This window comes from Pelophylax lessonae (assembly GCF_965119305.1).
Source record: "Pelophylax lessonae genome assembly, chromosome: 1".
NCBI classification, from domain to species: domain Eukaryota; kingdom Metazoa; phylum Chordata; class Amphibia; order Anura; family Ranidae; genus Pelophylax; species Pelophylax lessonae.
Window position 1 is genome coordinate 239,013,117 of NC_138768.1, and position 24,709 is coordinate 239,037,825.

Below are 24,709 nucleotides of genomic sequence, written 5' to 3' on the forward strand. Positions count from 1 at the left end.
TTGATTCGCACTTTTATCCAGGGAGTTCGTCATCCCTTTATTCATTCATCCCGTTCGTTAGTGGGTCCCAGCTACCTCCGTGGGATCTTAACTTGGTACTGTCTGTTCTTCAAAAACCTCCCTTTGAAAACTTAGGGAGATTCTTCTGCTTACACGGTCACAGAAGGTAGCCTTTTTGGTGGCTATTACCTCTGCCCGCAGAGTGTCTGAATTGGTGGCACTGTCCTGCCGTTCTGCTTCTCTGGTGGTCCACAGAGACTAAGTGGTACTTCAACCTAACCAGTCGTTTCTTCCTAAGGTGGTTTCTGATTTTCATTGAATGAAGACATTGTGCTTTGTTCACTCTCAAGGAATTTTGCCTTGCATTCTTTAGCTGTGGTTCGGGCAATTAGGGTTTGCCTGACGGTTACTGAGTCTTTCAGGAAATCAGACTTTTTGTCCTCACGGAAGGACCTTAAAAGGGATTGGCTGCGTCTGCTGCGACCATATCCAGATGGATCAGGTAGATGGTGGTACAGGCGTATTCGCTTAAGGATCAGGTTTCACCTTTACCTGTGAAGGCGCATTTTGCTGGGCGTTGAGTGCCTCTTGTATGACGCTTGATGGCGAAAGGCCCAAATTTGCAAGGTGGCAAATTGGTCGTCTGTGCACACGTTCTCTAAATTCTACAAAGTAGATGTGTTGGCATCCTTGGATGCTGCTTTTGGCCGCAAGGTTTTGCAGGCTGCTGTTTAAAGAACAATTTTTCTCTTTGAGGGTGTATGTTGTTTCTAGTTGAGTTGTTCCTGGTTGAGCTCCATGTTACTTGGTTGGCTAAGTTTAGCCTTTGGGGAATTACGATCTTTTTCTGCATTGTTTTTCCACCCCTCATTCAAATATTGCTTTGGGACGTCCCAGTGGTTAAGAAGAATATGGAGCTGCATCTGTCAATGAACAATAGAGAAAACTGGATTTTTGACTTACCGTATGTGACGAGACCCTTGCTCGCTCGCTTCCACTGTCCCGACACTCCTCTGTTTCTAGTGAGTCAGCTTGCAGATCGTAAAGTCTGATGGTTCGGTCAACCATGGCTCCGGGATCCGAACTACAGCTATGTGCCGTTCGGAATACATTAGAACAAACACCAGGCAGGCTGTATGTTCAAACAGGAAGACATTTATTGGAAGTACACAACACACTTTTATACAGAATTTGGAACATCCTGCCCCTAACAACCGTTTTCCCATTGGTCAATTGCAAAGTACATGCCGTTCTCCTTCAGGTCCTCCTTAGCCATGCAAATGAGGACTTGAAAATGAGTCAGCAGGGATTGGTCGGATAGCTTGATTAGAAGGACTGTTATGTGTAATGAGACAGAAGCTCCCAGGGGACAATCAATGTACACAATAGCCAGACACAGAACAATGGTTCCATAACGAGCCCCCAATACACATTACTCTGAGTGTCAATACATCCCTTAGCAGACAACAGGTGGGTTCATTAGCACACCCGACAATAGGTGAATGGAAAGCCACCTCAGACAAAAGCAACATTGTTTGACAGTCAGTCTCCTCATTGAACTTCCTGGAATGACCATATTAGGAGTTGTACTTCCTGGTCAGAGACCTCATGGCAAATGGGAACAAATCTCAATATTTCTACATGGAGACCTTGCTGACAAATATGAAGCAATCCAAACCATCACCCATCTGTCCTTAAATTCCAGTGACGGTGAACACCGTCACACCGTAAAATCCTTTTCTCTGAAGTTCATTGACAGACGCAGCACTCGCCCCTCTATTTCTGAGTGGGTTAGGGTTTTTTACTTCTGACACTGCTTGAAACAAAACTGAATCCTATAGCAGAGTGAGTGGGTGTATTCCTTCAGGGACTGCCCCAAAGGACTGCCTAGTGTCCTACTCCTGTAGGGGGCAGCATAACCCAATGGTTAATAACAATATGGCGCTGCGTCAATGAACTTCAGAGAAAAGGATTTTACGGTAAGTCAAAAATCCAGTTTTTTTTTAGAAGTTCTCCCACTCTACAAGACTAATGGTCCGGCCTCATCTTGAGTATGCCATCCAGTTCTGGGCACCAGTCCTCAGGAAAGATGTGCTGGAACTGGAGAGAGTCCAGAGAAGGGAAACAAAGCTAATAAAGGGACTAGAGGATCTCCGGTATGGGGAAAGACTACAAGCATTGAACTTATTCTCCCTGGAGAGGAAACGCTTGAGAGGGGATATATGATCACAATGGACAAATACGTTACTGGTGACCCTAGTATAGGGAAAAAAACTTTTCAGTGAAAGTGAATTTAAAAAAACACCCCCGCCATTCACTGAAAGAGAAGTGGTTAAACCTTAAACTGCATAGAGGGTTATTTACTGTCAGAACGGTAAGGATGTGGAACTGCCACCCTATCATATGCTATCTAAGGATTGCTGCAATACATCTATTGCTTGCCTTTTTTAATAAATAAATTCCATTGCCTTGGGTTCCCCAAACAGATGCATGAGCAAGGTGATAGTGTCTCATGAATGAACTTTGAGGGTATTTAGAATACACTTTGAAATACAAGTATTGATAACACTTTTGTATCAGCAACAAAAATATAAAGCCAATGATTTACTCTGTTAGGTGTGCTCAGTATGATATGCTCTTCTGTAATGACAAGTAGTATGGTTATGTTGAGAGAGTATTTAAAGAAACCCTTCTCTTGCTGGATGCATAAAGATTATTGGAGTCCCTGGCAGTGGCGGCTGGTGCTCAAAATTTTTGGGGGGGGCGCAAAAAGAAAAATGTAATAGGTATTGCTTCACGTCAAAAAACGCAGTAAAAAATTGCGTGACTTTGAAGTCATGGTACAGGCATGGCATAGGTGATGGTACAGGCATGGCACAGGTGATGGTACAGGCATGGCACAGATATGGTATAGGCATGTCACAGGTCATGGTACAGGAGATGGTATATGCCCCCTTTCAATGCAGTGACCAGCGTACATGCCCCCTTTCAATGCAGAGACCAGTGTACATGCCCCCTTCAATACAGAGTTCAGCGTGCGTGCCCCCTTCAATGCAATGAACATTGTGCTGTGCCCCCTTCAATGCAATAAACACTGTGCTATGCCCCCTTCAATGCAATAAACACTGTGCTGTGCCCCCACAATGCAGAGTTCAGCGTGCATGCCCCCTTCAATGCAACTGTGCTGTGCCCCCTTTAATGCAATGAACACTGTGCTGTGCCCCCTTTAATGCAATGAACAATGTGCTGTGCCCCCTTCAATGCAATAAACACTGTGCTGTGCCCCCTTCAATGCAATAAACACTGTGCTATGCCCCCTTCAATGCAATGAACACTGTGCTGTGCCCCAACAATGCAGAGTTCAGTGTGCATGCCCCCTTCAATGCAACACTGTGCTGTGCCCCCTTCAATGCAATAAACACTGTGCTGTGCCCCCTTCAATGCAATAAACACTGTGCTGTGCCCCCTTCAATGCAATAAACACTGCGCTGTGCCCCCTTCAATGCAATAAACACTGTGCTGTGCCCCCTTCAATGCAATAAACACTGTGCTGTGCCCCCTTCAATGCAATAAACACTGTGCTGTGCCCCCTTCAATGCAATAAACACTGTGCTGTGCCCCCTTCAATGCAATAAACACTGTGCCCCCTTCAATGCAATGAACTCTGTGCTGTGCCCCAACAATGCAGAGTTCAGCGTGCATGCCCCCTTCAATGCAACACTGTGCTGTGCCCCCTTCAATGCAATAAACACTGTGCTGTGCCCCCTTCAATGCAATAAACACTGTGCTGTGCCCCCACAATGCAATAAACACTGTGCTGTGCCCCCTTCAATGCAATGAACTCTGTGCTGTGCCCCAACAATGCAGAGTTCAGCGTGCATGCCCCCTTCAATGCAACTGTGCTGTGCCCCCTTCAATGCAATGAACACTGTGCTGTGCCCCCTTCAATGCAATGAACACTGTGCTGTGCCCCCTTCAATGCAATAAACACTGTGCTGTGCCCCCTTCAATGCAATGAACACTGTGCTGTGCCCCAACAATGCAGAGTTCAGCGTGCATGCCCCCTTCAATGCAACTGTTCCGTGCCCCCATCAATGCAGAGTTCAGCGTGCGAGCCCCTTTCAATGCAGAGTGCCACAGCATTGTCCCCAATCACTGCAGAGCGCCACAGCATTGTCCCCAATGATTGCAGAGCGCCACAGCATTGTCCCCCAATGATTGCAGAGTGCCCACAGCATTGTCCCCCAATGATTGCAGAGCGCCAGCATTGTCCCCCAATGATTGCAGAGCGCCAGCATTGTCCCCCGATGATTGCAGAGCGCCAGCATTGTCCCCCAATGATTGCAGAGTGTCAGCGTGCGTGCTCCGTTCAAACTTACCTGGCGGCGGCGCGGCTCAGCTTCTTCCTCCTCTTCTGCGGCGGGTCCTTCTCCCTCGTCGTCTCGGCGGCGGGAACCGGCGGGCGGCCTCTCCTCTTCTCTGAGCGGCAAAGCCACAGCTTTGTCCCCCAATGATTGCAGAGCGCCACAGCATTGTCCCCCAATGATTGCAGAGCGCCACAGCATTGTCCCCCAAGGATTCATCTCTTTTTCATGGATAGTGTAGGACCCACTGATAATGGGGTACTTTGACGCAGTAGTGGGCTTGAGCACGATATGGCCATATGGTGGGACCAAACCCCCATTTTTATTTATGGACTCTCTTCAGATTTGGTTAGTAATTTCTTTTGCATTTGCGCGCTATTCTTTTTTAATATACATGTCTTTTGGTTCATAGCTGCAGCAGCTTTGGAAATACATGGGTATGCTCCCCCAAATTTTTCGCCACAGCATTGTCCCCCAATGATTGCAGAGCGCCACAGCATTGTCCCCCAATGATTGCAGAGCGCCACAGCATTGTCCCCCAATGATTGCAGAGCGCCACATCATTGTCCCCCAATGATTGCAGAGCGCCACAGCATTGTCCCCCAATGATTGCAGAGCGCCACAGCATTGTCCCCCAATGATTGCAGAGCGCCACAGCATTGTCCCCCAATGATTGCAGAGCGCCACAGCATTGTCCCCTAATGATTGCAGAGCGCCACAGCATTGTACCCCAATGATTGCAGAGTGCCACAGCATTGTCCCCTAATGATTGCAGAGCGCCACAGCATTGTCCCCTAATGATTGCAGAGTGCCCACAGCATTGTCCCCTAATGATTGCAGAGTGCCACAGCATTGTCCCCCAATGATTGCAGAGCGCCACAGCATTGTACCCCAATGATTGCAGAGTGCCACAGCATTGTCCCCTAATGATTGCAGAGCGCCACAGCATTGTCCCCTAATGATTGCAGAGTGCCCACAGCATTGTCCCCTAATGATTGCAGAGTGCCACAGCATTGTCCCCCAATGATTGCAGAGCGCCACAGCATTGTCCCCCAATGATTGCAGAGCGCCACAGCATTGTCCCCCAATGATTGCAGAGCGCCACAGCATTGTCCCCCAATGATTGCAGAGTGCCACAGCATTGTCCCCCAATGATTGCAGAGCGCCACAGCATTGTCCCCCAATGATTGCAGAGCGCCACAGCATTGTCCCCCAATGATTGCAGAGCGCCACAGCATTGTCCCCCAATGATTGCAGAGTGCCACAGCATTGTCCCCCAATGATTGCAGAGTGCCACAGCATTGTCCCCTAATGATTGCAGAGCGCCACAGCATTGTCCCCTAATGATTGCAGAGTGCCCACAGCATTGTCCCCCAATGATTGCAGAGTGCCACAGCATTGTCCCCCAATGATTGCAGAGCGCCACAGCATTGTCCCCCAATGATTGCAGAGCGCCACAGCATTGTCCCCTAATGATTGCAGAGTGCCACAGCATTGTCCCCTAATGATTGCAGAGCGCCACAGCATTGTCCCCTAATGATTGCAGAGCGCCACAGCATTGTCCCCTAATGATTGCAGAGTGCCCACAGCATTGTCCCCCAATGATTGCAGAGCGCCAGCATTGTCCCCCAATGATTGCAGAGCGCCAGCATTGTCCCCCGATGATTGCAGAGCGCCAGCATTGTCCCCCAATGATTGCAGAGTGTCAGCGTGCGTGCTCCGTTCAAACTTACCTGGCGGCGGCGCGGCTCAGCTTCTTCCTCCTCTTCTGCGGCGGGTCCTTCTCCCTCGTCGTCTCGGCGGCGGGAACCGGCGGGCGGCCTCTCCTCTTCTCTGAACGGCGGTGACGGTGAGTGATTGACGCACGCACCGGCACCGCCCCCATTGCGACGTCAGCGATATCCTGGATGATGATTGGTCCAGGCTGTAGACTGGACCAATCACAGCCAGGATATCAGAAAGTGGGGGTGTCCAACCGCAAAGACTTGCGCCCAGGATACCCCCCTACCTCCCCAGAAGGCAGCCAATCGGCGCCTCTTCTGGGAGGTAACCCCACCCCCCCCCCAGCCACCAGTTCCTTGGGTTCAGGCCGGCGAACCCAATTTTTTTTTTGAACAACTTTATTTGTTCGTTTTTGTTTTTTTTTTTTTTTTTTTTTCGTTTTTTTTTTTCTTTTTTTTTTTAGGGGTAGGGGGGGCGGCGCCCTGGCGCCCCCTATGCACGGGCCGCCACTGGTCCCTGGTAATGTAAAATAGTATTACACGTCATAAATTGGATTCGCATATAAAGATTCAGATATACAATAGGTATATGTTATGTGATCTTGGATCCAAGCTGGCTGTGTCTTTTAGTTCGGTGTTCTATTATTGTCCCATCCCATATACTGTATATTGTTTAGCGTACAGGCTTTACTCAGCATAGCAGTGCAGGGAGCAGTGATGATGGAAGGTTTGCAACATGTCACCCTGCATTTTGCTTGACTTTCCTTTTGTACAAGTTCAAAAAGGAAAGTTAGTGTGTCAATCACGAAAGGTAACATAATTCAATGCGCGATGCTTGGAGTGATCTAAATTCTCTGTAATACTAATAATGAAACCGCAGACACAGCAGAAAATCTTTTTTGGCGAAGTCTATCAACAAAGTAGATTATGTGGTGTATTGTCACCTTGGTCAAAAAAAAAGAATAGAAAATTTGCTCAGAGAAGATATAGAATTAGAATAAAACTGTCAGAATAAATATTTCTCATTAAAAAAATTTAATTTTATAAATTAGGAGTTGAACTTCTCTACAGAGAATGAGTACAGAATGAACTCCTTATTACTTTGTTCTAGGTGTCTGGGCTCATGGAGACTACTGCAAAATAAACCCCAAGACTGGAGGCATTGTCATGCTGGGACGCAGGTGGGTAAAGGTTGACGACATGCTGATAGAAATCCACATGACTAAAGGCCCGTACACACGATAAGAAAATCTGTAGGTAAAATTCGTCCGACGACCGATCTGCCGATTTTAGAATTGTTAGTATGGTGCTTTCGACAGCCAACTCCGACTTTTCGGCTGACAAAATCCTGATGTGCAGGCTATAAAATTTTTGTCGTCCGTAATACAACGTCCGATTTTCGTCTCATTCGTACAGATTTAGACGGAAAAAAAATCTTAAGAGCAAGACTAGGCATGCTCAGAGAGAAAGAACACATACAAAGCAATCAAACACATGACATCACTTCTGAAGTAGAATTCTGTCGTATGGGAAAATTCGTATGAAAATAACCTCTTCACTTTCCACATCAGACTAGCATGTCACAAAAAACAGACGACAGATCGTTCGATAATCTTATCGTGTGTATGGGGCTTGAGGCTGCATTCTCAACCAGGTTAGAGGTGTGCTGCAGCTTTGCTTTCCTAGTAATTCTATAAGCTGACACAATTGGGTAAAGTTTTACCTCCTCTACCATGATAGTACCTTTAACTCCTAAATTTAAGCCCCTACTCAGCTCTGCCATCTTTATTTTCACCTTTGTTATGCACTATTGTGTAGAGCCAACTGTTCTAATAATTGTCTATTTTGGTACAAACCTGATTTCCTCTGTCTCTAATTACATTTTTTTTTTCCAGCATTCCCCTCTGTTGATTTGAAATTATTTCCCATATGTGTGCTGACATGGTACTGTCAGGAAAACCAGAAAATTACCATCATTTTATTTTCCTGACAAGCTCCAAGGCAGCATATTAACCCTCCCAGTCAGAATGAGCTAGTTGCACCGCACCAGGGCTGAGTAGAGGCTCACATTTATGATTTAAAGGTTCTATCAGGATAGAAAGAAGATGAAGGCTTACTTGTGCTGCTATGGATCTTACCAGGAAATTAAAATTATGGTAAGTATGGAGTACAACTTTCTGACTATGTTGCAGTTTTTACATGTAGTGTTTTTTTTTTTTTTTTCGCAACACCCCAAAATACAGAGGTGTAAAAGTAGTCTTAGGAAAAGATACAGCTTACAATTTTTAAATATTCAAATCCGAAATGGATTGTCAAATCCTGTTTTATCAGTTGTATATACCTTGTTTTGCTGTGCTGTACTTTGTTTTGCTTTAACTCTCTTGTATAAGTGAATATGGATGTCAGATGTATCTGAGAACAGTTTGAGATACATTCTTCCCTAAAGGAACCTAAATGCATTTGACTTGATCCCGGGCCTGTGTACACTATCCATATGTCTAGACATAAATTGACCAATAGGACACTCAGATGAGCTTTGGTAATTAATGGGTACACCTTTGGGTGATACTGAGTGTTTCTAATGTCTGAGCAACCTTAAAGCGGTTGTATACTCATTAAAAAAAAAAAAAAAAAAAAAAACCCTGCAAGACAAAGGCATAATGAGCTAGTATGCATCCGCCAGACCTTCAAAGCGCATGCGCCGCAGACGTCAGTGGCTGCATGCAGGTTTAATATCTCCTAAACCGTGCAGGTATGGGAGATATTAATTGTACCTACAGGTAAGTCTTCTTATAGGCTTACCTGTAGGTAAAAGTCATATAGCGGGGTATACTACCGCCTTAAGGGAAGCAATTAATAGCATGTATATGGCTTACAACTTTTGGGTGTGTTGCGAGTTTTTGCGTGATTGAAAACAGGCAAATATCTCTACTCTAGGTGAGTCCATATGTGGCCAGACTATAACATTGCAACACATTGATTGTTTTTTTTTTTTACAATAAACTTTATTAAGTTTAGGAAAAGCAGTACAAAAATCAGTAGTGTGTCTACTTCAGTCAGGCAGAATATGCAGTAGATCAATTATAAAGAATCCAATCTAGGCAATACAAAAAACATACAAAAAACAATTGGGCTCTAGCAGAATATGCAGTGGCAGGAACCCAAAAGTGACAATTTCGATCACAGAGCTGTGGAAACATCAGAGTAGGAGGAAGGGAGGGAAAAAGAGGGTGGAGGAGGGAAAGATGATGAAATATCACTGCTTGGGGGTTACAAATCATAGACGCATTTAAAAATCAAAAAGTGCAAATAAGGTGGGAAGACCGTAACTGCTACTGAGACAGCTGGCGTGCCTCATCCCAGGCTCCCCAAATCTTAGAGAACTTCCGTGGGCAATTAAGACTAAAGTATATGGGCTTAAAGTGATTATAAAGTCTTGTTTTTTTTCCTATAAAAATAATTAACGTTATACTTACCTGCTCTGTTGCAGTGGACTTGCACAGAGCAGCACAGCTCCTCCTTTTCTTGGGTCCCTCTTCTGTTATCTTGGCCCCTCCCTCCTGTTCATTGCCCCCACAGCAAGCAGCTTGCTATTGGGGGGCACCCGAGCCAAGTCACAGCTTCCTGTGTCCATTCAGACATAGATGCTCGGCCCCGCCCCCTTTCTTCCCTGTCTGGATAGCTGACTTTGACAGCAGCGGGAGCCAATGGCGTGGCTGTTGTTTCTCAGCCAATCAGGAAGGAGAAACTCGGTTTGTTGAGACACTCATGGACATCGCTGGACAGAGAGGGACCTCAGAGAAGTGTGAGGGGGGCTGAGGGGGGCTTCTGCACACAGTGCATTCTATGCATTAAGATAAAACAGCCCTCTACGATAAAAAACCTTTCACTTTTACAACTCCTTTAAAAAGGTGAAGAACAGTAATCACCACATTGCAGTTAATTTTGGAACTAATGTAGCCACTAGAGAATTTCCAACTGGATTGCAATGCTGAACAGCTGAACCGTGTGCTAGATGGACTCTTCAGAGGAGGTAATTACCTTTTAGACTTTTATGGATGTTTTCCAGTGCAACCAATTTCTAATCTGGTGGTGATTATCTCTTGTTTGGGGGTGCCTTTACAAATCCTTATTTATGTGACTTGAGAATTCTTCTGATGCTGTCAGTGTTTTAAAACACAGGGTTTTCAGAGGAGTCTTATACATCTTAAAGGAAACCTGTGCTCAGAGAAGTATGTGGTCTGTATCATTGAGTTCTATCAGAGAATGCTAGTTTTTGGCTAGCATTCTCTGGCATCAATACTGTAAGTTGTTAACGCAGCGCAAGCATGCAACAGGTGAAGTTAGAACACCTAATCTGCACAGTTGTTTTGTCTCAATAACTCAAAGTCACTTAGTCAACTCCAATCTCCCTATATACCAAGATACCTTTGAAAACTGGGATGGAAAGAATACATTCCTTAATGCATGGGCCCGCTGGCTGGATGACCCCTCCACAGCAGTGGATATGAGTCCCTGACAATCCTTTTCGACTCGGTGTCCTTATACTCTCACACCCAATCCTTTTGATGCGAGACTTTTTGAAACTTGTCCTGAAATAACCTAGACTGCTATGTGAGCCAATTGCCTATTTTTGTAGTTGTCAACCCTTTTTTTGTTTTCAACACAAGTGTTCTCTATTGTGCAGGTGGTTTCACTTGGAGTAAGTATGTTTTCTATGCAGAAAAATAATTAAAACCAATTTATTACAAAAAAAAAAAAAACTTTGCACATGGTAAAGTTTTGTGTGGTAAATTGGTGCAGTGATGCCTCCACCCCTGAACAGCAGACAGCTGCAGTGCCATAGTAAATCTGGCTCATATTCTGTCTCGCTGTTTCCATACTTGCCTGCCTTGCTTTGCGATGGAACTCATGAGTACATTTTGATATTTAGTTAAATAGTATTTACTAGTCATTGCAAAAGCATGTAGGACAGCAGATGTATATTTCCTTTCTATTTTTACAGTGACGGCACTCTGAATCCGAACGGGGTACGATTTGGAAGCTCAGAAATCTACAATATAGGTAAATGATCTTCCAGTGTCTGTGAAGTGAATTATGTATATTTTCACAACCCCTCCAGCCAGGGAATAGGTTAATTTTCTACATAATGGTAAAGAGGAGGTTGTAAAATAAGAAACTGTCAGAATTTTAAGTGGGAAGAAATGACTAATGTGGAGCCAAGATTTGTAATGCAGAAGTTCACTTCTGGGACTTGCTAATTAAACACATTTTCAGCATTCGGCTGCTGACTGGCTATACTAACAAAGCCATTATTACGTCTCCTGAATAGATACAGATTAGACTCCCACTGCTCCCCTCCAATTCCCTTTTACTCTTCTCCATCAGACATTAACTGCTGCTTATTACTGGGGCTTAGAGGATAGATCAGGTCACACAGTCATTATTGGAAAAAACCTCATTCAGCTGCAACTGCATTCCAAGTAGCAGGGATGCCAAGCATAGAAAAGTTAACACAGATGCTTGCAGGAACAACATATTGCAGAGCAAACCAATGGAATAAGAACATTAAAAGAAGACCTCCAGCCAAAATGGTTTCTTGTTTGTTCTGCATGGAGGATGATGGGTAAGGATTCTGTATATTTGGCAACTATAGTGTAAACTTGCAATATGATGTTCCTTTGTGGTCTCTTCTGTTAATGCTCCACTTCTGTAAGGACTAGATACAGACAAATACATACATTTTAGTGAGAAATCCCTGTCTGGGGAGGCTGACGGGGGTTGTTCCATGAAAGCAAAATAGCTGACCATCACTAAATCAGCATTTACCTTGTAACCACTGGAACAATTTCCAGTGCTCAGGAAACCATTTCCAAAACAAATTAATGAGGACATCATTGGGAGAATGCCCCTTACAGTGGTAAAAATGCTTCCATTACAGTGTTGGTCCTAATTCTCCCCTTACAGATAGCTAAAAGAGTGTCCTAACGCAAGTTCTGCCAAGTGGTGTTGGCCCTGGAACTATGCAGGGACCATTAGATGGGGCGGTCAGTCAGTCACAGTTTAAAGAACCCCTAGCAACCTCTGGAGGTACCCTGGTTGAGAATACATGAAAATAGTGTGCAAGCTACTGTCGTAGGTCTCACATTTAATAACCAGAAGTCCAATCCAACATCCAGTTCTGAGATTTATCTGCCACAGCACAGTTCCTGTTTCGAATGATATAAGACATTATTTTCCTTTGCTTCATTTAGGTAACACTTACAGGTCTTGACCTTCCACCAGCCTTTGATTGGACAGTGAAAGATGAAGCAGCAGACTGATGAGCTCAGTCTTCTGTCAATCTGCTCTGTCCCATTACCACATACACATCAACCGTTGTTAGCATATGAGCACTGCAGCACAGTTGACTGGCTCTTGTGCTATTTCTCCCTCTCATAGTCTGTACAACCTTGTACAGTGCTTGCAAGAAACTGATATCAAATCAAATTCACATACTTGCATTTAAAATACACACTTATTGATGTAATAATGAGTACAGAGCCACATTATTTTTCTTTTTTTACATATGCATGGAGTTCAGCTTTAAGATAATTCATGGTATACATAGGGTGCCTCTTAGGGTCTGTGAAAAAGCCTGCATTCCTCTTGTGAAGAAAGACAACCAAGATGTTCTTTACATTTCAGTTGCTATGAGTAATGTTAGGTTGAATCACATGCATCCATTTTAAAGGAATGTGCTCCACTTGAATTGCCATTATTTTTTCAGTGGAGTTTAAGGAATTGTGTTACATTGAGTGCTCAGCGGGCTTATTGAACTCCATTCAGTGGAATTTCACTTACACAGATTATTGCTTACAATAATGCTATACATCATTTATTTATTTCAGGTACTTATAGAGCACTTTACATATACAGTGAGGGGAAAAAAGTATTTGATCCCCTGCTGATTTTGTGTGTTTGCTCACTGACAAAGAAATGACCAATCGATAATTTTAATGGTAGGTTTATTTTAACAGTGAGAGATAGAATAACCACAAAACAATCCAGAAAATGCATTTTAAAAAAACTGTAAATTGATTTGCATTTTAATGCGTGAAAAAGGTATTTGACCCCTTCGCAAAACGTGACTTAGTACTTTGTGGCAAAACCCTTGTTGGCAATCAGAGGTCAGACGTTTCTTGTAGTTGGCCACCAGGTTTGCACACATCTCAGGAGGGATTTTGTCCCACTCCCCTTTGCAGATCCTTTTCAAGTTATTAGGGTTTCGAGGCTGACGTTTGGTAACTCGAACCTTAGGCTCCCTCCACATGGCCCTGTCCATCGTCCTTTTGATGTGGTAAAGTTGTCCTGTCCCCTTAGCAGACAAACACCCCTAAAGCATATTGTTTCCACCTCCATGTTTGACGGTGGGGATGGTGTTCTTGGGGTCAAAGGCAGCATTCCTCCTCCTCCAAACACAGCAAGTTGAGTTGATGCTAAAGAGCTTGATTTTGGTCTCCACTGACCACAACACTTTCACTCAGTTCTCCTCTGAGTCATTCAGATGTTCATTAGCAAACTTCAGACTGGCCTGTACATGTGCTTTCTTGAGCAGAGGGACCTTGAAGGTGCTGCAGGATTTTAGTCCTTCACGGCATAGTTTATTACCGATTTGTTTTCTTGCGATGGTCCTAGCTGCCTTGAGATCATTGACCAGATTCTCCCGTGTAGTAGTGGACTAATTCCTCACCGTTCTCATGATCATTGAAACTCCACGAGGTGAGATCTTTCATGGAGACCCAGACAGAGGAAGATTTACAGTTATTTTGTGTTACTTCCATTTGCGAATAATCGCACCAACTGTTGTCACCAAGCTGCTTGGCGATAGTCTTGTAGCCCATTCCAGCCTTGTGTGGGTCTAAAAACTTGTCCCTGACATCCTTGGAAGGCTCTTTGGTCTTGCCCATGATGGAGAGATTGGAATCTAAATGATTGCTTCTGTAGACAGGTGTCTTTTATACAGGTAACAAGCTGAGATTAGAAGCACTCCCTTTAAGAGAGTGCTCCTAATCTCAGCTCGCCATCTGTATAGAAGACACCTGGGAGACAGAAATCTTGCTGATTGATAGGGGATCAAATACTTATTTCACTCAGTAAAATGCAAATTAATGTTTAACTTTTTTGAAATGTCTTTTTTTAATTGTTCTTCTGTCTCTCACTGTTAAAATAAACCTACCATTAAAATGATAGTCTGATCATTTCTTTGTCAGTGGGCAAACGTATAAAAATAGCAGGGGATCAAATACTTTTTTCCCCTCACTGTATATTGTACATTCAAATCCATCCCTGCTCTCTTTTAGTAGCTTACAATCTAAGGTCCCTAACTCACATTTATTCATACACATCATGCATATAAATAGGATTTTCCTTTGTACATGTCTATGTATATTAGCCTGTTAGAGGTGCTTTGTATAACTATGGAATTTTCAGTAGGAAGGGCAGTTAGTATTCTTTCATTTTTTTTTTTTTAAATCATCAGAGTATATAGGAAATCAGTTAACCATAGCACTGGCATCACATCATACAGGAGTACAATAAAAAATTCAGGTACATAAGAGCTATATCAAACGTAGACATTGCACAAAAATTGCCTGCTTAAGGCTTACTGGCTAGTAAAAGAGGGAAGCAGAAAAAGGGGGAAATGGGGTGCATCAGAGTCAAGGGAGGCAGAAAAAGGGGGAAATAGGGTGCATCAGAGTCGAGGGAGGATTTATCAACATCATTGGTCCATCACTCGATGATGGTGCCCAAATTCCTACCAGTGGAATTCAGCCATGTCCGTAAGACTCACTGTCTGCTTCTCATCAGATAAAATCAAGTGAAGTCTATTTTTGATCTTGGATAATAGCCAGGCTTTGCTATGGTTTGTGTGGTTGCTCTCAAAATATGTGTTATTTGAATTGATGCCTCGAGAGCCCATTTGGTTTAAGATTAAACAATGTTTTACCTGGCAGCATGGGAATAGGAGCATCTAAGAACATGGCTATCATATTGCGTATGTTCACCAAACATGCCCATAGTTTCCTAGATCTGGTTAGTTGCAGAAACAGTGCCCTGTGTGGCCAGAGGTAAAGTGTGAAAGGTGAGTAAGTACTAAATACCACTGGTATAAAACTAAAGCTAGGACATTCTGAGAACATGATTTAGTGTCCCAGATTTTGGGAAATTGTTCCGCTTCGTTACCCACTTGTGCATACAATTATGATGTGGCATTGTGAAGCCAGTGAGGAGCAAGAAGATCAAGCCAGGGGAGTATAGGTTTACCGAGCAGCTTTGATCAAAAGGGGCCAAGATCAGCTCATCCAAAGGGGGCACCTCACAGAAGTGACAAAATGCTTTAGCTGCCAATATCCGAAAACTACTACATCTGGAGCAGTTTATAGTCTGCCTGTAAAACATGAAATAGTTTTACACAGTCTGTTATAAGACGATGGAAATGAATGCGCTCAGGGGGAATCAGTGAGTTTTCTTTTACCCAGTATTTCCCAAAAGCTGTCTTCATGTCTCACCAGTAGTGCATGTTTAGCAGGAAACTCCATGTATGCAGGGATGGATGGACTAGTGTCTCAGCATTGTGATTAGTTACTTGGGCAAACATCCTCAAAACATGGACCGTTGGAATTTGAAGACAGCCATGGGAAATGCTGCCCTAAACCATGCTGGCCAACATTTTTTTTAAACTTGCAGCTGTTAAATAAATTTAGATTACTGAGACTAAGTTCTAAATGATTACTATGGGTTCCTCCATTCATTGCTGTTCAGAACTATTCGTTCTCTATCCCCCAGCTGTAAAAGATGAATTTAGACTGGATCTATGCTAGTCATTTATTGATTTAATTTTTTTTCTTGCAGTTGAATCCTTTGTGGAGGTATCAGACAGCTTGTGTATTCCCCAGTACAACAAAGATGGGGAAGAGAGAGTCATTCTCTTTCTTAAAATGAACAATAATTACACTTTTGGCAATGACTTGGTGAAGAGGATAAGAGACTCCATTAGAATAGCGCTGTCTGCCAGGCATATACCATCGCTGATCCTTGAAACAAAAGACATTCCAGTAAGTATAAAAGTCATCAATTGCTACAGTATCCTATATCAGTGACCCTAATACAGCTATACACGACCTGAAAACATGGACACTAAGCTTTTGTAGTAGTTAGTCACATTTTCTGTTGAAATAACAGACCGCAATATTTGCTCTAAATAAAGGCGACACCATGATAAGACCCTAATCTGTGGGAAAGAAGATAAAGCAGAGGATTTCAGAAAACCTAGCAGAAGTTGGACAGGGTTTCTGCTTATCTATAAACAATACAGAAATTACTTGAAGCCAAGCAAACATGGTGGGAATACTTTCCTTTGTCATGAAAGTGTTCGGGAAATTCCAGTATCATACTATGCCCTTGCAATGCATTTTTACGGCATCAAGAACACCTAGACTATATTACAGTTAGGCCTGTTATGATCTTTTCTGTTACGCCATTCCCACTGGAGTGTTAATATTACATTTTTTTTTTCTTTAAAGCTGAACGCCAGTATCTTGTCACCTTTTCAATCACTGATCAATTCCCTAAGTTCTCTTGAACTGTTGACCATTTAAATGGTATTGACTGACTTTTCTTGTCTTCCAAGATTTTCAGTCCTAATGTCATATTTCCTTAGAAAGAGAGTGCTCGCTCCTGGCACTGGGAGGAGGACTTTCTCTTTTGTTGTACATTAAATAAGAGCAGGGAGAGAAGACTACATTTCCCATGATGCAAAGGGAAAAGCAGGAGATGAGTCAGCGTGTACAGTGAACCGAAGGAGTGGAGGGCAGAGTTGGCACAGAGAGTTGTATCTGCTATATTGAAACTAAGGGCAGTATCTCCTATCCATAGTGGGGCGCTCAGACCGGGAGTCTCAGACTCCCAAGTCTGTCCACTACAATGATCAGGGATGTAATTGTGTCTCTGCTCACTGTAAAGAATTAAAGTGGGGGAGGGACAAGACCAGTACCCATGGGGATACAGAGCATAGTGGCCACCGGTCTTATAAATGGATGTCAGAGGGAATCAAGCTATGATTTAAATAATGCACCCTGGATTTCTCCTCCGATTACACAATGGGGAGAGAAACAAGCAGCACATTGTACCAATACTGCCAGCTAATGCATTTTCTGCCTGGAGTTCAGCTTTAAAGAAACCACAGGACTGGATCCGTAATCGACAGTTTACACAGATCAGCTGCTCAAGCTGAACTTCCAGATTTCTTCCATCACATCAGCAGGCATATATAATTCTGGTGTCTGAGTAGACTTTCATAGGCCATTTGATCCTCGATGCTTTTGTCATTACTATTTTGATAAGTATAGTGTGTAAAAATAACATAAAAAGTAAAAGATTTTATGGCCTTTTACACTGTGTAAATGAGTCTTCTAATCGGGAGCCTGGCACATCCAGAATGTTCCCTGATGCCTGGGATCGTTAGTTTTGGGTTGGGTGGCGCAAAATTGTGCTTCAGAGAATGGGGATTACACTGACACCCCTCCCCCCTCTTACTACTGGAGTAGGCACTGGCCCCAGAAAAGTCAACACAGGTATTTACTGTTCAGGAAAAAATATATTCTGGTCACTGTGTTAACCAACCATGGCTGCAACATGCATACTAGGCAACACTTTCAAAAAAAGCCCAACTGTTTAAATAAGCTAAATATATTCTAAAATATTAAATGTTCAAAACTTTAAAGCTTATTTTTCTTTGGAAAGCCTCCACAGCCTGAATTGAAAAGTCTGTCCTCTGCCAGTATGCTACTGAAAAGGACCATTGATCTCTGCAAGTGTTCTCTCTGCAGAGATTCATCATGTCCCATGTTGGGTCAGACCTATAGCTCTCCAATCAGCAGGAAGCATAAAATTTGAAGATTGATAAAACTTATAGGTCTAAATCAGTAGGGGGCGTATCGCATACACAAAGAATCCTCTGCAGGATACTGGCAGGGAACAGGCTTTTCTACTTAATCTGTGGCTGCTTTGTAAAGAAAATACATTTTAAACCTTTGCACACCTTTGTTTTGACGCACCTGAAAATATGTTTAGCTGATTTAAACTCAGTTCTGTTGGGCTTCAATGATGACTAATGGTGGTTACAAAAAAAAAAAAAATGCCACCCTTCCACTAAAATCAGGCTGCAATTGGATCAGTCTAAGGCTTTCATATCAAAAGTGTAAATGTAGTATTGATCATCAAATGATTGCTTGATCTCACTCCTCCACCAGCAATTGTCTTGGGTATCCTGCCTTAGTTTCCCAGTGTTTAGAGCCTTTGGGTGACATATTGAAGCGAGTAGCACAAAGTTCTTTTAGATATTCTTCCTACTAAAGTTCATGTGATCTCTCCCATTACAACCCACATGCAGCATTTTCCTTTCCTGTTACACACTGTCTTCCAGCTTTGATAGTGTTAAAATGTTCAAACGCGAATCACAAACTACCGAGTAAAATGTTGTGGAAGTTTGGCAAAGAATTGTGACCTTGAATGATTATAGAACTGCCAAGTTTCATCATGATCTGAGTCTTTTTCCCATAAGTCATAAGCATCTGAAAAACAGGATTTAACATAATGCTGCCTCACTAGATTTAATGTAAGGAGCTATGAGTTTGGCAGAGAACAGCGGAGACTGATATGCATTCCTAAGCTTCCTCTAATGTATCTGTGGGATAGAAAATGTCTTTATTTCTGCCTGTCTCATAACTTTCTATTCCACTTTATTCACTTTGGGAGGTCCCAGGTGGATACCCCACTTTTTTACACTCAGATCTGTTCTGCCGTTTCTTCATTTTTTTTCTGCTTCAAAACAAATTATGTATATGTGTTAAATTTGTTACTTTACTTCTAGATGGCATTTGAAGAGGCATCTTTTAGTGTAATTTTCACTATTGTCTTAAATAGTGGAAGAGAACAGAAGATTTCGGATGTCTGTAGGGAAAGATAATTGGTAGAATCTGGTGGCTAATTTCATTCAGATACATTATACAAGAAGCATGTGGGGGCTGGAAAATGGTTGTGTCGCTTAGCTGTGGAGTCGTTAATATCTGTGCGTGTTTGCTCACTTGGCGATATCTGCATTCATTTATTTCCCTGACGTGCCTGGACAGGGTTCAGCACTAGAGAAAGAACATTGTTTTCTGAAAGTTGCTATACAATTTTACGTATATGTAGAGGAATAGATGGACTTAACACACCTACGTAGGGGGGCTCAGCCACGTCTCTAGAGAATAGACTGCTTTGAGATGCCTATGCAAATACATTAGCAGTAAGTGTCTGGTGACCTCATGAACGTTTTAAAAGAGAAATCATTGCAGTTATCTTCCCAGCAAAACAGTGGTCACAATCTATGGTCACAACATACACTTTAATTTTATAACATTTTGATAACAATACAAACAGTAGTTATTCATGACAATCCAATATAAGCTTACTTGAAAAATCTCCTTTCATGTGAGTTCTGCCTGTTGACCATCTCTTTCCACAACCTCCTGGATTCCCTGCATGCTTTAGAGCTTCTCCTCTGAAGTTTACTTTCAATTTCTAATGGCTACATAGCCATGGTACTTTGCCTGCAAGCAGTGCTTCCTGTACTGACTCCACCTCCCGAAACTCCTCCTTTCAGCACCTCTGTAGTTCAGAAGGCAGATTCTGTGAAATGTGTGACACAGCAGTGCCTACTCACGGGGCATGTGTCATTCACAAAATACAAAGGCTTCTCTGAATGGAGAGGGGAGGGGCAGCCATAGCTGCTCTGTGTGCCTCTCTCTACTTTTATGGCCCCCAATGTCAGTGTATGCTCGGCAGAACCATAAACTTGCCGGATACAGTATAAATAATAGAGATATGTTCAGAAGATGCCATGCATTTCCTTAGACTTTACTTATAATAGAGTTAATTTACTAAAACTTCAGAGTGCAAAATCTGTTACAGATGTGCATTGTAACCAATCTGCTTCTATCTTTACCTTGTTCAATTAGGATTTGACAATAAAACCTGGAAGCTGATTGGCTTCTTTGCAGAGCTGCACCAGGTTTTGCACTCTCCAGTTTAAGTAAACCAACCTCAATTTTTGCAAAGTGGCTGGAATTCAGCTTTAGCTAGTGCTTTAACTAGTGCTGACTCAGAACAAGTATGCAGATCAGGAATTGTGACATCACTGTATGCTTGTTCTAGGGGAGAAACTTTTATTTTTAGATGAGAAACGTATAAAATCCAGCAAATAGAGTTGTAGCAGTTCAAAATTTGCAATATATATATATATATATATATATATATATATATATATATATATATATATATATATATATATATATATATATATATATATCTTTCATGATAGGTTTCCTTTAAAGAATATAGTAGGTCAAGATTATGGAGGCTTTAGCCAGTAAACTAATTGGTTTGTGGCTTATTTGATGCATATATATCTGCCTATTAATTTGTGGTTTCTGCCAGCTATGATTAAGCGCCAGTGAAGGGTGTAAAACGCGTCAGCTGTTGCTGTAACAGTGTCTCCTATGCTGTATGAATTTTATCACTGAAATAAAGGGGTTTGCAATTGGTGTGCAGCCATCCTGATCTTTTTATCTTTTTCCGCGGGGGTTAACCCCCCTCCCGCCAGAATACTCCAGTCAGCGCTCTCAGCCAGTTGCTTGTTTTCCAGCATGCTCATCCGACAGAAGAAGGCCAAGCGGTCATCTTCTGTCGGACCTGCTGGCATACACACAGGCCGAATGTCTGCTGGTTTTTATTGTACCGGCTGATTTCACCCGGCATTCCGCCCGTGTGTACGGGGCTTAACTCTTTTGGATCTCCCTGGCAGCAGAGTTTGTCCTGTCACCTATCCTGCTTTTTCTTTTCTCCCTTCCTACTCTGTGTTTCCATGGCACAGTCTGTGTCAATCCTGTTGCTTTTGCCCCCCTTCAGCAATAGTGAATCCTAAAGCTGTAAGCGGACCGGCCTCTAAATAATCAGCACCCTCCCCCTTCCCAGGTCCAGCACAATTAAAATTAATAAGGGCTGGTTCACACCAGATGCTTTCCGATGTGTTTCTAAACCATATCCAGACTGTATGCACAGTGTTTGATATGTATTCTAATGGCCCTAGTTTACACCAGTGTGGTCATTTCTAGTGCTTTCATATGAACCTTCAAGATGGACTTCCACCTCAAACTTGCTCATCCACTGCACAGGTGCACAGTCATGTTGGAACAGGAAGGGGCCATCCTCAAACTGTTCCCACAAAGCCAGGAGCATGAAATTGTCCAAAATGTCTTAATATGCTTATGTATTAAGAGTTCCCTTCGCTGGAACTGAGGGGCCCCAACAAAAAAGATAAGTGCTATACAGCACCCCCCTTCTGCGCTCAGAACCTGGTCCTCAGGCTGCCTCAATCCCGGAACTCGTGCTAGTACTTGGCATCCATTGAGGCTCTGAGAAAGAGGCACGGCCTCGAAACGCGTCAGCCCTCTGCTTCCAGCAAAGACGTTGGACCTCTGCTATGAGGCGGCTTTATGGAATTGATGTGTCTGAATTTCACGAATGTTTGTGAGTAGCTGATCTTAACTTTTATTTAATAAACTCGCTGAGGATAATGCGCTAGGCTGGTGCGCCCTTTCTTTGTTTTTGTATTACAGTGAGGGGCCCCAACCCCTGAAAACCAACCCCACACCATAATCCCCCGCCCCCCCCCTCCTTTATGGACCTCCAGGTCCATAAAGACATGGATGAGCGAGTTTGGGGTGGAGGAACTTGACTGGCTTGCAGAGTCCTGGCCTTAACCCGTTAGAACACCTTTGGGATGAATTAGAGTGGAGACTGTGAGCCAGGCCTTCCCGTCCTTATCAGTGCCTGACCTCACAAATGATCTTCTGGAAGAATTGTCAAACATCCCCATAGACACACTCCTAAAACTTGTGGAAAGCCTTCCCAGAAGATTTGAAGCTGTTATACCTGCAAAGGGTGGACTAACTAAACATTGAACCCTATGGACTAAGACTAGGATGCAATGAAATGTCATGTGCGTGTAAAGGCAGGTGTCCCAATACTTTTGGTAATATACATAGTTACATAGTTAGTGAGGTTGAAAAAAGACATAAGTCCATCCAGTTCAACCTATGATGCGTGTGTGTGTGTTTGCTTTTAACCGTACATTGTATACCCCTGTATGTTGTGGTCTTTAAGGTGTCCATCCAATAGTTTTTTGAAACTATCAATGCTCCCCGCTGATACGACTGCTTGTGGAAGAGAATTCCACATCCTTACCGCTCTTACAGTGAAGAACCCCTTACGCACTTTAAGGCTAAACCGCCTTTCCTCAAGTTTTAGTGAGTGGCCACGTGTCTTATTGTATCTCCTTTCTCTGAATAGTTTGTTCCTTATGCTAGGGTCGCCAGTACAGTATTTGTACATTGATATCATATCCCCTCTCAAGCGTCTCTTCTCCAGAGAGAATAGGTTCAGTGCTTGTAGTCTTTCCTCATAGCTGATGTCCTCCATTCCCCTAATTATTTTTGTTGCCCTTCTCTGGACTTTCTCCAGTTCCAGCACATCCTTCCTGAGGACCGGTGCCCAGAACTGGACAGCATACTCCAGATGTGGCCGGACCAGAGTCTTGTAGAGTGGAAGAATAATCTCTTTATTTCTGGAGTGAATCCCCTTTTTTATACAACCCAGTATTCTGTTGGCTTTGCTTGCGGCGGCTTGGCATTGCATGCCACTGCCAAGCCTGTTGTCTACCAGTACCCCCAGGTCCCTTTCCATCCTAGACTCACCCAGAGGTTCCCCCCCTAGTGAGTAGCTTGCTTTCTGGTTTCTGGCCCCCAAGTGCATTACTTTACATTTTTCAACATTAAATCTCATCTGCCATGTAGTTGCCCACCCCGTTATTTTGTTCAGGTCCGCTTGCAAGGTTTCCACATCCTGCATAGAAGATATTGGCATGCTTAGTTTAGTATCATCCGCAAATACCGAGATTATGCTAGATATCCCCTCCTCTAGGTCATTTATGAATAAATTAAACAGGATTGGTCCCAGGACAGAGTGTGTATGTGTAGTGTGTATGTGTAGTGTGTATGTGTATGTATATATGTATGTATTTATGTACGTATGTGTGTGTATGTATGTATATTATATACTGCATGTGTGTATGTATGTATGTATGTATGTGTATGTATATATATATATATATATATATATATAATGTATGCAGTATATACAATATAGTGATTTAGATTTTTTTCTGAAGTCAGAAGTGCATTGATCACTGTAGTGGTTTGTTGAAATACATTCTTGTCGATGTGTCTTTCACTTGTTCTCATTTAAGTAATGTAGATTGTAAGCTCTTATGAGCAGGGCCATTCTAACCCTCTTGAGTTGTATTGCAACTGTATTGTCTCCCTTTATATTCTAAATCGTGCACACTGTTGGCACTTAATAAATCCTTTATATTAATTGTGGCTTTTCTTTACAGTACACAATTAGTGGAAAGAAAGTAGAAGTTGCTGTAAAACAAATTATTGCCGGCAAGGAAGTAGCACATCGTGGGGCATTCTCTAATCCTCAGTCCCTGGATCTGTACCGCAACATTCCAGAACTGTGCAATTTCTGAAAGACTGTGTAGATCTTGTAAATATAACTGCATGGATGGCTGAGGCTTTTGAAGAAAATTCAGAATTTCCAAAGTATATGTGACTTGTGCCAGCAGCCATATATTGGTATACAGGGAAGAACTGCCCATCTATCTACTTTCAGGCTATCTACACATGCAACATATGGAAAGTCTTTGCATTTGCTGCACAGTTTTTAGAAACCGCAGAACCCACTGTAATTTTCTCTCTTCTGGAAAGCATGGGTTTAAGCCATGGCATCTGTTCTATAAAATTGGGTCAGTTTCCTCATCTTAATCCAAGGCTACGTACTGTACTCTTCTCCAGCTGTTCAAGTGGACCTGTCCAGAAAAAAACAAAAAAAAAACAAATGTCCACAGCCTGCAGGGAATTAGAAATGCAGTGTATTGTTACAGTCACAAATACCCTTTATAAGATGTATTCTGTACCCCATCATTCCTGTATATTAGCTGTCATAGCAAGAGCTGTTACCGCATTTGACTGTTTAGATGCAATTCATGAGTCTGTTGAGCCTGCTGGAATTGTCGGCATTGTCTCAGGAGCAGCGCGAACATTGGGCTCTTGGGGATAATCAGGATAATAATCTTCTTAGATAATGGTAAATTCATGCTGACATAATTCCATTTAGAAATTAGACTTTCTGTTCAGTTTCAGCACATAGTAAGTAAAACACAGAATGTTATACTGTATACAGTGTATGTAGAAATATATATATATATATATATATATACACACACACACACAAAATTTCCTTTTCCTGTCATGGTTGTGTCCATGTTGGATAGGCTTCAAGGCCTTGCATTTTTACAACACAAGGCACTGTTTTCCCTTTTTATTGTCCTGTCACAAAGTGACATATCGTATACTTATAGAAATGCAGGGTGCGAAAAAGAACTAAAGAGCAGTGTGGGAAACTGCAGAGGTGATTTTC

General features: G+C 42.8%; 1 protein-coding gene across 1 annotated transcript in view; it reads left to right on the forward strand.

Annotated features, from left to right (window-relative positions):
- AACS (acetoacetyl-CoA synthetase) overlaps positions 1–24,486 on the forward strand; it is a 143,963-nt gene extending 119,477 nt beyond the window's left edge. The window contains exons 15-18 of the mRNA XM_082244083.1: positions 7,197–7,266; positions 11,091–11,149; positions 15,980–16,182; positions 23,622–24,486. Of these exons, the coding sequence (XP_082100209.1) occupies positions 7,197–7,266; positions 11,091–11,149; positions 15,980–16,182; positions 23,622–23,759 (470 nt within the window). The 3' untranslated portion in view covers positions 23,760–24,486. The remainder of the gene's footprint in view (positions 1–7,196; positions 7,267–11,090; positions 11,150–15,979; positions 16,183–23,621) is intronic.
- The last annotated feature ends 223 nt before the right edge of the window (positions 24,487–24,709 follow it).